The sequence below is a fragment of the Conger conger genome, chromosome 10 (assembly GCF_963514075.1).
Source record: "Conger conger chromosome 10, fConCon1.1, whole genome shotgun sequence".
NCBI lineage: Eukaryota > Metazoa > Chordata > Actinopteri > Anguilliformes > Congridae > Conger > Conger conger.
The window spans coordinates 31780029-31791924 of record NC_083769.1 but is presented as its reverse complement, the minus strand read 5'-3'; the positions used below and the strand labels follow the sequence as shown (position 1 = coordinate 31791924).

Sequence of the window (11896 nt, the reverse complement as noted above, 5' to 3'; positions counted from 1 at the left end):
ATGTTTCACTACATCAGTACTGATGTAGGCTACCAGCGAGTCTTGCAGTTTCTGGTATAAAACCCGAGAGTTAAGCAGTAATGCTGGAGGTTAACCAGCCCTTTATGTCGCGTAGATGCAATAAAATGAACCTATCATTATGTTGTAATTGCGGGGCTTGCGATGTATCATTCCTTGACACGTAGATTCCTCTTCAATTATTTAAGGCCATTCTACTGTGTCCTAGCGGTTTGTTGATTCATTCATTGAATGTACACATGTTAGGCGACTGACAGAAAGATAGTCCTGCTACAAAAGACAATGCCCGCACAATATAAGTATAGGCTATTCACTGGTAAATTTAGCCATGGCGAAGTCTGTACAGAAAAACCGAGATAATGTATACGTTTATTGCATAGTAGTAGACCTAATAGCTGCATTCATAGCATACTGTAAAATATATCCCTATGTGTCTTGACTCCTGAAGAAAAAGAACTAGGCTATAATTTGTGGGAATGTGCTCGGTGGAGAGTGGGCAACGGATGCAATTATGAGAACTATGATTTGAATAATAAAATAGGCGACATTTTGCACAAAAATTGAAAGAAAGAACAAAGAAAACGATTACTGGAGCTCAGAACGTGTTTTGACGGAGGGGAAAACTCAAGAAAGGAAACCAAAGTAGGCAAGCACGTGGCAAGTCGGGGTACACATCTTGAGGCATTGCATTTGAACTACATTACCTTACTGTAGAGTTTCTCACAGATAACGACGTGGTGATCTGCATTCTTAAAACGAGATTAAAATATTCGCCCGCAAAAAGCGATTTTACACGTAGACTAATGTTGTGTTACAAAACGAATTGTCAAAAACAGCCTAGTTATGCGATAGTTTTGTTTAGGATGAAAATAGTACAGTTGGAAATAGCTAACTGTAAGCAACATGGTAAGCAAATAATAGCGTAGATCATTACAGAACATTCCACTAAAAATATAATAATTTAAAGAAAATGCTCATGGTTATTTTACATCAGGCATCTTGGAATTTTTGATTGCAAAAGCCGTCTTTGAGCTGCGGTGGCAGTAGAGAGTCCTTTGAGTGATCCCAGCCCATAGTTTCCAGACACCGATTCGTCACATACAGACCCGCTATAGTTGGGCGGAGGAAGCCTCCTGGCGCACTGCTAAGATCTTTCCACAGACACCAAGCAAACGGGGTCGCAAGAAAGGAGGCGGAATTAAAACGAGAACGAAAGAAGATAAAACAGGAATATTAACCAAGAATAAGTGTATATTGTTTCTCAGTAACTTCGGTTTTTTTTTCGCTGTCTTGGGTAAAACACACCCAAACTGTAAGCCCTAGCCTTATTCGTTAGGGTTTGAGCAGTTTGAGCGTAACTTATGTAGGCTATATTTTTTTTCTTGTTTAATTGTATGTGTAAAACCGGAATGAATGACAAAGACAAAGGTTGATGTGAATTCGCCTACTCATTTTGTCTCGCCTAAGGAAAGGAGACACGGGCACAAAATGGAAAGCGGGAATGGGAGCAGCAATATTGGGCAGACGCAGCCCCAAGAACAACACCAGTTTCAGCAACAGCCGAGTGTCCAGCCACACCAAGTGAACGAGAAGAAGAAAATAAACCGAGCACCCTCGCCCGCACGACCCAAAGACGTCCCTGGTTGGTCCCTAACAAAGATCAGGGGAGGAATTGGCACGCCAACCTTAAGTGTTAAACCTGGAGCCATACACCTGGGGAGCCGGGTGTCTAGGCGCAGCCCGGGCAGTGGGAAAGAAATTAAATCTGAAAAGGGAAAAGTCTCTGGAAAATCCCTGCTATCCGTGGCTGGTTCTCAAAAGAGCAGCGGCAAATCTGCAAAATCCTGTCGGAGAAAGATATCAGATGCCAGCAACGCCTCCGACGACCTGAGCAAAGACTCGGGTTGCGCCCCGGGCAAGCTGTCGCCAACAGACAGTAGCTCAGAGCTCTCCGATTGCGCTTCCGAAGAAAATAAACTTTCCACGGACGCCCTAAGCAGTGACACTGAATCCAGCAGCCGAGGCGGGGGAGCAGAGGGGGAGAGTGCAACCAGGGATCATGGAAATGGGCGATCAGACAGGGGTAGTCGAGGTGATCAGCATGCAAAGACCCCCGTGGATAGGGACAGGATCTCCCTTGGAGTGGACACCGTGGAAGGAAGCGTTTCGCCCGGCGATGAACGGTCTCTTGCCTCCTTTGACAGTCGGATGCCTGTTAGCACATCCCTGGCGTTTTCTGACCTGACGGAGGAGTTCATGGATGGGATGCATGAAGAATTTGTCAGGGAAATTGAAGAACTGAGATCAGAAAACGATTACTTAAAAGTAAGAGCTAAATTGTTCATTTTTAACTAGGTTATAGTTGTGTGGACGTAAATGTTAAAGACATTTTCGTTTCACTTCCTAAGCCTGATCGGCAGCGATAACTATTGTGCTCTCGTCTGCACAAATGGCGCTCGTGTCGGTGATACATATTATCAAGAGTGGCTCCTATTGGCGGGTGGAATTTTAATTGTCTGTTTGTTTAGTTATAATTCTTAACAATAACATAGGCCTAGCCTATTCAGCCTATCTAACAACATTTTATTTATTTATTTATTTATTTATTTATTTATTTATTTATTTATTTCTCTGTAAGGGAGAAGTATTGCAGTTGCCAAGGCAGTAGCCTATCTGATGTGTGAATCTAATTTTCAACACCAGTCCTCCAGGCTGGTCTACTGCTGTTTAAAGTCTGGTTTTGTTGAATATCAAATATTTAGTATTATATTTATTATATTATTATATTATTTAATAGTTACATAGAAGCCTCGCTCAGTGTAGCCTAACTTTTGGTTACACACACTTTGATTTAGGCCTGTTAGGACAGTTTGTTTCCACCTTGAGATTCCCTTGTCGCAGCAACGAACTGCTCGTGTGTGCTGCCGATTACAAGCGCAAGAAAGAGCATTCCTATTTTTACATGGTATTTTTTTAGGGATTACTGAATTTGGAACGCATGTTGCGTGTTGTTAGAAATTGAACTATGGCCCTCGCAAACGGCTTGACTCATTGCACACCAGGCTGTTCTGTATACTAATATACCAATTGTATTGTTCCATAAAGCATTATCACTGATATACCGTATGCCTGAATTATCGCATAATTTAAAATAGGCTGGAGCAGTTGTGTCTCAATTTTATCAAAATATATTTTTTACGTTAATTCTCATACAGGTGAATTAATTTTCAATTGGGGATGCAATTATTTTCAACCGTTTGTGACTGGGCTAAGCTTAATATTTCAAACAAAAACTGAGTTAACATGTACTATTAATAATATATGTATACATGGCTCATGCCATTTTGGTTGTTCAGCAATTTTTTGACCTTCACCACACCTAGCCTATAGCTTTCTAAAATGTGCATAGGCCTACAGTAATTGTTGCCAACTGTAGGGAATCTCGTTTTCATCGTTCAGTAGAGCAAAAAACGACGAATTGTTACGATGAAATGTCATATATATTTAATTCCACTTTAGCGGCAAGAGTTGCCTGAATTGTGCAGCTGTGCATCGTGGCCCCCAGTCCTTTCCAGATGCTGCAGTCGAACGCGCCCACTTTACTCTACACACCATTGTTTATACCAGGCGCACCACGTGATCCGCTCTGCAGTGGATGACCTACATTCTCTCTAGGCTTGTGTGACAGTGCGCGGCAGCTTTCTGAATATTAGTCTGAGATAAAATGGTTATATTTACTCCACACATTCTCACGTCCTTATAAATACTTTATCTAGCTTATTACTACAGCTCCGTAGCAGGGTTTTATAGGGATTTGCAGCAATGCTTAATAAACCCTACTGTTATTACGTAAATGGGAGCGCATGAATGCGGCGGTTGGAGATCGTTTTAATTCACATTATTTTAACATAGGTTTGGATATCGATTGAGTGTGATATGAAAAGACTTTGCCATTTAAATTAATGAAATTATGTTGAAACGCCTGCATACTAAAATAGGCCAAAACGGAAATGACTGTGTCAGCAACATTCAGTTAGATAACATTGTCAATTCAAATGAAATCAACCACTATGAATAAGCCTATTCCACAATCCATCTATTCCACAATCTGTTGTTCTACCGAACAAGCATCCAAACAGTATGACTTTAACATGCAATATTTGTGATCTAGCAAGGCCTTCATAGGTTCAGCAGAAATCTGAATGTATTAATACATTAAGCATTTAATTTTAGAGGCTCATTATCACTTAAGGTAATGAGGTGAGGTAATGAGAGGTTCTTTGATAGATATATTTTAATGTATCTACGCATAAATACAGGTATTTACAGTACTAGGTCTGTCTAATACTTCACTCTACAACATTAGAGCAAGTTACTCATGTCAGGATGGTTGTGCAGCCATCAGTGTACTGTACAGTAAAATGTGATAATGATGACAAGATTGCGATGATGATGACGCAGTAACAGTTGGTGATAGTAATGTGATGATAGTAATAATTTTGTATATAATTCAGATAGTAGACCTAGCGATTTGGTATTGATGATTATGATGATGATGCTGTAATGATTGTGATTATGATTCAGATAGCAAAGATTTTGATGATACATGGTCACAATGATCAGACAGTAATTGTGCTATGGATAGCATAATTCGGGATGCACGATGCGGTTATTCGTGACCAGTTATTTGATAAGGATGTGGTAAAGTTTGACGATGGATGATGATGGATTACTAGCTGCGCCAGCTGACTGCGCTCTGCTCTCGCAGGATGAGATGGAGGAGCTGCGCTCGGAGATGCTGGAGATGCGTGACATGTACCTGGAGGAGGACGTGTACCAGCTGCAGGAGCTGCGGCAGCAGCTGGACCAGGCCAACAAGACGTGCCGCATCCTGCAGTACCGCCTGCGCAAGGCTGAGCGCCGCAGCCTGCGAGTGGCCCAGACCGGCCAGGTGGACGGAGAGCTCATCCGCACACTGGAGCAGGATGTCAAGGTGTGTGTGCGCGTGTGTGTGTGTGTGTGTGTGTGTGTGTGCATACATGGGTGTGTGTGTGTGTGCGTGTGTGTGTGTGACTAAGTGACTTTGAGAGTGGAATGATTGTTGATGCCAGACAGGGTGATTTGAATGTCACTGCTGATCTGCTGGGATTTTCACGCTGAGAAGTCTTTAGAGTTAGCAGAGTGCGAAAAACAAAAAACATCCAGTGAGCAGCAGTTCTACAGGTAAAAACGCATTGTTAATGAGAGGTCAGTGGACACAGGGTAGACTGGTCAAAGCTGACAGTAAGACAAATAAGCATACATTACAACAGTGGCATGCAGAAGAGCATCTCTGAACACACAACGTGTCAAACCTCTTAAGTGGATAGGCTACAGCAGCAGAAGAAGTTCAAAAATAAGTAATAAATACCTAATAAAGTGCTCATTGAGTGTATATACAGCTGTGATTGTCTTGTCTTGTGTGTTTATGTGTTTCTATCACAGTGCACACATATGTAGATGGAGGGGGGTGGGATATTACTTGTTTATAAACTTATGACTCCGCCATTGTGTATGCATATGTTTGTAATGGAGCACACACAGGCTGACTCCTTTGCAATGGTTTCCTCTGGTCAGGAGACAGACTCTGTGTACTGTTTTGCCTGTCTCATGAGTTAAATTAGTGGTTTGCATTTGCTCATTTGCTTTAAATTTAGCTGTAAATAATGTTTACTGGGGCTACTTTGAATGTTTTGAAAGAAGGAAACAGTTTGTGGTTTCAAATTTGAATCTAACTGTCACGGTGAGTGTTACGGTGCCATTTTCCCCCAATTTGCATCACCAAAGGCAGGTCAGTTAAAAGGCAAAGCATGTAATGTGCTAAACCGAGACTCGGATATCTTGCCAGATTCTTCGTAAGTAAGGGGCATTATATCACAGCTGTTTTTTTTATCCATGACCACATAGTGAATGGCAGGAGATCCGTGTGTAAGGCCTTGTTAGCGGGGACATTTTAGCAGTTTTGTTGTGTACAGCATTCCACAGCTCCGGTTACAGGTCATGAATTAGCAAAGTTCTGTCAACTTTTGTGCAGACGGGCACACAATGCAGCCTTTCTCAGGCGTCCATGCACGAGGGGGAGGGTGGGGGGTGATGTCATCTCCCTCAGGCTTGTCCTGCTGTCGCTGCCCCTCAGTTAAATGGCGCAGTTGTAGGGGGAAAGGGAGAAGAAGAAGCTCCTTCTTCAGCAAAGCTAACATTGTGCCTCTTTGTGCGGTGGAGCTGACTCTTTGCAAACCAACTGCATAACTTGAGTTAAAACTCGAGTTTCAGGTCAGACGGTGAGTACAGTAGGCAGTCCTGTGGAAGGTGTAAAAGGGCCTTAAAGTAACGCAGTTAAGCAGCCTGTTACTGCTTGGTAAAATGTCTCCAACACTGGTTAGACTGTTTTGACTCTCCACCCACAGACCCGAGTCAAATTTATACAGGGAGGTTTTTTCTGTTATGGTCAAATACCCCCATGAAGACAAAGGAGAATACACTCACTGAAAAAAAAAAAGTAAAATAAAAAAACTATGAAGCAAAGCCTCAACCAAAATGTTGCAGGATGAAAAACAAGGCAATACTACTTTTTAAACATTTTTAAAGATAGTTTTGTTCATGGTGTGGTATTATTATTTGTTTAACATGCTTTTGTGCTTCATGTATTAGCACTACTTGAAGACTGAGGAACCCTCCTCAGTCTTTGATAGTGTGATTCCCATGACTGCTCTTTGAATCACTCTGTTTATTAGTTCCCATGTCCTGTTCCGTTCTGCTGACCATTTCTCCATTTTTAGGGGTGGGGGAGGGAGAGGGAAGTTTGGATGTTAGTGTGATTTTTTTTTTTCTCTTGGTTCACTTCCTGTGTTTGCTGCTCTGGAGTCTTGAATATGTTCCTCTAAAAACAACAGAATCATATAGTTTTCTTCTCAGATTCAGTTTAGACCAGTCTGCGTTCCCTGACAAACCAAGGAATTGTTTTTCCAAGTTAGTCCAATTGGAGTTTGCCATATATAATTTTGAAGAATGCTTTACAAAAAGGGAATAAATTGGTCCAAGCCATTTTCCATTATGTGTGTGTGTGTGTGTGTGTGTATGTGTGTGGGTGTGAGGTGCAGAGGGCTGCTTATTTTTACCCTTAAGTTTGTTTGCTTGTGGCCATCTCCAGACCATCTGTACTGTTTGTTGGTTTTGATCAGAGAGATTCCACATCCTGTTGAATGTGGGTTTAACCCCTTGCCTGCCTGCGTAGCAGCAGCTGAGTAACCGGATGGTGAGACATCGGGGAAGAGGTATCCCAGCACGGCTCTTTCAATGACAGCTGGGCAGCAGGATCCCGAAATGTGGAGGGGTGGTCTCCAGGTGCCGTGCAGCACACTGGAGTAGTCAGCATACATCTTACTGAGTTACCAGCTGTTCCAAAACATAGCTTGATGGTCAAACCATGTTAAGTATGGAGCTGGTTGATCTTGAGCTGTTTTTTTCAGCAGGGTTCACAACAATAAATTATGATCTGATGACATACCTAGATCATTTGAGGACAAATTATGTTTAAAACAGAATATTTGAGCATTGTACTCAAGCTGAATATCCATACTAGTCCTAATGGTGTATCCACTGTGTGCCATATTTAGCAAATTCAGAAGAGAAATAATCTCATTGATTTACATGCTGAGGTGGTTGCACCTGGTCAGGTTCTATTTGTGTACACAGTAAATTAGAGGTGCTTTCCTCTCCCACGGTTGAGAAGCCGACTGTAATATGCAAATCGGTGGTGATAAAATCTGCAGTTGGGCTGTTAAAACGGCCAGCGGGGAACATGAGGCTGTGAAAACATGGCTGATCAGGAGAGCAGAGAGAGCTGCATCTCACAGTCACAACACACGCACGCACACACAAGCACTGACTCACACTCACGCGTATGTTGTTTGTCAAATGGCACACAGGGTGCTGTCTAAAGGGGGGCAGGTTGAGGGGGGCAGGAACTAGACAAATGTGAAGTTTATTGTACTAGTGACAGCCCCCTTTCACACAGTCTTCAAGCACAGCAACAGCATTCAGATCACTCCCCACTGTTTTCCAGCTCAGAGCTGAGCCCTGCTCACACCTAGAAATGTTGCTCATTTGAAGTAAAAAGCGACACCTTTGGCCCAAAACAAAATGAAACTGAATAGCTTTGGTAAAGGCCAGGGGTGGGGGTGGGGGATGAGAGCGGCCATTCCGCCTGTCAGCCTCTCTGACTACTCACCAACTCTTATTCATTAATAGAGGCTTTTGTTTATTGTAAAGAGCTGCAATTACTATAACACAGTGCTATGCTTTAAGAACATACTCTGGACAACTTCCAAGCCATTAATGGAAGAGGAATATTGATTTTGCAGTGTGGGCTGTCTGCCTGTCTCACACCACGTACAGGGGAGAGAGGGAGGGCTGGCGGTTGGTCCTTTCGACCCCTTTTTGAATCAGAGCAGGGAGAACAGGGATGCGTCTGTGATGCTTTCCCTGGGCCGTTGCACAGAGGGGCATTGTGGGTGGCAGCTGCAGGCTGGCTCTGGTTCAGAGCGAGAATCCCTAGTTTAACGGACGCATAACTGAGCCCTCTGTGCTATCGCTCGACTTCACTTTGAATAGGATCAGCGGTCTCTCTGCTCCGCCCAGCTCCGCACTAAAGATGGCCTCCCACTCGGCTTTGTTTATAATGGAGAGGTGAGGGGGGTGAGAATCAGCAATACAAAGCAGCAATATCTTAATAACAAACCGTAAATCTGATATACAGTATATACTGTATGTGAAGGCTATTATCTGTCCGGCTTTTGCTCTTTGCTGCAAAAAATGCTTTTAAAACACATATTAGATCATGCACAAAGTCAATTGCCATTTCTAAATAATCATTTATTGAAGAGAATGACATTATCAAAGCTGTGCATGATCTTTTTGCTCAAAAATCACAACAAACTCACAAAGGCACATTCTTAACCGTGTAAAAAGCCGGGTTAGCCATTGTACCCGCTCATATCTATGCGTGTCTGCATATGCATCCGGGCTCAAAAAGACCTCATTCCCCTTCTCCTGTCTGTCTGTCCCAGGTGGCGAAAGATGTCTCCATCCGCTTGCACAATGAGCTGGAGTCCGTGGAGAAGAAGAGGTCCCGTCTGGAGCAGGAGAACGAGGACTTACGCCAGAGGCTGCAGGACCTGGAGGTGGCCAAGCAGGTCCTGCAAGCAGAGATGGAAAAGGCCAGAGAGGTATGGCGGGGCAGTGTCATGGCAGGGCCAGGCTGAGGCTCTGTGCTGTGATTGGGCTGTTTGGACTTGGCTTGGCTTCACTGGGTTTAATGCTTGCCTTCACTTGCTTCTGGCTCTGCAGAATATCAACTGGTTTGGCTCAGTGGCAGAAGTGGGCTTGGAAAACTTATTATATGGGATTATATGTCTGGTCTGGTGGGGAAAGGTACAATTTTCGGCACACATCTAGAATTTGCGTGCAGCCAGCGTGGTGCCATACAGGATATGCAGTAAGCCTGTTTAGTGTGTTAAGAATGATCCGCTTTTGAAGTATTTTCATCTTTTAATGGTATTAGACTTTAATAGTGTTGGCACAAATTCGTATTAGAGACACATTACAAGTGAGCATTATAGAACTTCACATTGACTGCCCTGCTACTGCAGGGAAGCCTGTTCTCAGAAAATGAACAGGGTACCCCCTTTCGCACTGGCCCCTTCCATGGTGATGGGCCCGGGATGTACAAAAGAAGCGCTCTATCCTGCTGCCACACTGTGAGCCGCGAGGGCAGATAACAGTGACATTGGCGCGGGGTTTCGCGTGGGGGACGGGCTGGGTGGAGCAGAGCTGGCAGCATGTTGAGAGAGGATTTTTGGCATAGCTGTTGTCTCGTGGTCCAGCAGCCTTCTGTTCTCTCCCTGTGGGCAGCAGAGGAGGAGCCTTCTGCTAGTCAGGAATTTCCCAACTTCATCGTCCGTGTGGAGCACAGTCAAAAATAGAGGCACAATAGAGGGAGAGAGAGAGAGGGAATGAGTGCGTTGTTCTATTTCTGTTATTAGTGTATGCTTTACCAATACGAATGGTATGGTATGGTATGGTATGGTATGGTATGGTATGGTATGAATTTGTGTGGAGAATGCTGGACAGACATACCCGTGGACTAATGATTATGGTGCTGATTATTTGGGCTAGCTCTGCACAGCTGGCAGGGGGATGGTAATGGGCACAGCACAGCTCGGGCGCTTGCTGTGGGCCGATAGCTCAGGAGGTCATCCAGAGCTCAGCAGGGGGTGTTCCTGGCCCCCTGGGGCGCGACCCTGCCTGTCTCACTCCGCTGGGTGCTGACCCTGCCAGCCCTCGCTCTGCGCGTGGCCCTGAGCACACAGGAGGTGTCAGAACTCAACCCGTTGTCTGTTACACCCAGTCATCCCTGCGCGCTAACGCCTCACAAAGAGCAGGGCACGCTGTCCAGTGATCGATGCAGTGTCAATAACCTTGTAGTTCACATGCTTAATGCAATAACACTTTGGTAAAACTGGTAAATTATGTCAATAAAGTGCTGGTACTGTATAACCATGTTTATAAAATCTCTTTATTGTATCAGGGTACAGGTGCAGTCTGACTTTACCATTTTGATTAGATGACCTCTTTGAGCTGTTTTTCATCACCAAATTGCAGTGATTGTTAAACTGCTTAAGAGGGTGAGGGTTAACACTGAACCAGTACAAGCAGCAGGAGATTTCTTTAAGCCTTTCTCCAAACTAGCATACCATGGAAATGGAAACAAAAGGCTGTGGATAATGGAATCTCCCCACCCCAGCCCAGCCCTCTTCCCCGTGTGTCTTGATCAGTATTCCAGCTGTTCCACACCTCTGAAGATAATTAGGCTGACCAGAGTGGTCTGCGGCAACATGTGAAATGGAGACGGATAAGACCGAGCTGGGTCTGCATGGGGGAGGCAGAGGTGAAGGTTGTTTTGGGAGTTGGGGGAGGGGTGGGGACAGGCTGGCTCTAGCTGTCATATGGCTGACCAGGGGAAAGAAGTACAGGGATGGCTCTTTGTTAGAGAAAGTGGAAGGCAGTAACGGCTTGTCTCCAGGGAGATGGGGAGTGTATGTTTGCATGCATGTGCGTGTGTGTGTGTATGTTTATTAGCTGTGATTTACAGGGACACAGGTTCCCTTTTATTCAGTCCTCCTCCTCCACGTGTCAGTCTGTGTAGTGTAGTGCCTCTTTTTAGACTCATAGCTCTTTCATTTCCATATAAGGGGATTGCCATTATTACTTTAAAGTGTCTTGGTATTCATGACTGACAGGAAGTGCTATTTTATTGTTTTTATGGGCAACCTGTCCTTGAGCTGAGAGAGAGAGAAACAGAGGAAGTGTTAGAGAGAAGGAGACAGAGAGAGAGCCTGGAGGTTGTGTTGTTGCTACCACAGTTGTTACCACATAGCAATTATCCTGTTTCATTTACATATTCTAACACATTTCCATATTCCTGTGTGTACGCTTTGGCAATATTAACAAATGTACTTCATGCCAATAAAGCATTTCGAATTTGAATTTGAGAAAGAGAGGGGGGTCTCTCCCATGGCCTGTGGTCTTTTATCAGGTTCTGTCTGCCTGCTGGCTTTTTATGTCTCCAATTACAACAGATGAACCGGAGCTCTGCAGAACTATTTGAGGAAAAAACCTGAGTGGCAGATATAAACAGAAGAGTGGCAGCACCACTGTAATTATCACACCCAGATGGGCAGGTCTATTTATACAGTACTTGCAGTGAATATACAATGAATCTGCACTAATTTGGCCATCGTGTGGTTTTCTTGGAGATTGAACCGATCATAAATGAGTT

The 11896-nt window shown here is 44.0% G+C and overlaps 1 protein-coding gene across 3 annotated transcripts in view; it reads left to right on the top strand.

The window, feature by feature from the left end:
* The first annotated feature begins 1147 nt into the window (after positions 1 to 1147).
* The window catches only part of mtcl2 (microtubule crosslinking factor 2), a 43260-nt gene continuing 32511 nt past the window's right edge, over positions 1148 to 11896 (top strand). For all 3 annotated transcript variants that reach the window (XM_061257998.1, XM_061257997.1, XM_061257996.1), the window contains exons 1-3: positions 1148 to 2343; positions 4787 to 5011; positions 9126 to 9284. In XM_061257998.1, coding sequence (XP_061113982.1) covers positions 1432 to 2343; positions 4787 to 5011; positions 9126 to 9284 — 1296 coding nt within the window. In that variant the 5' untranslated portion in view covers positions 1148 to 1431. The remainder of the gene's footprint in view (positions 2344 to 4786; positions 5012 to 9125; positions 9285 to 11896) is intronic.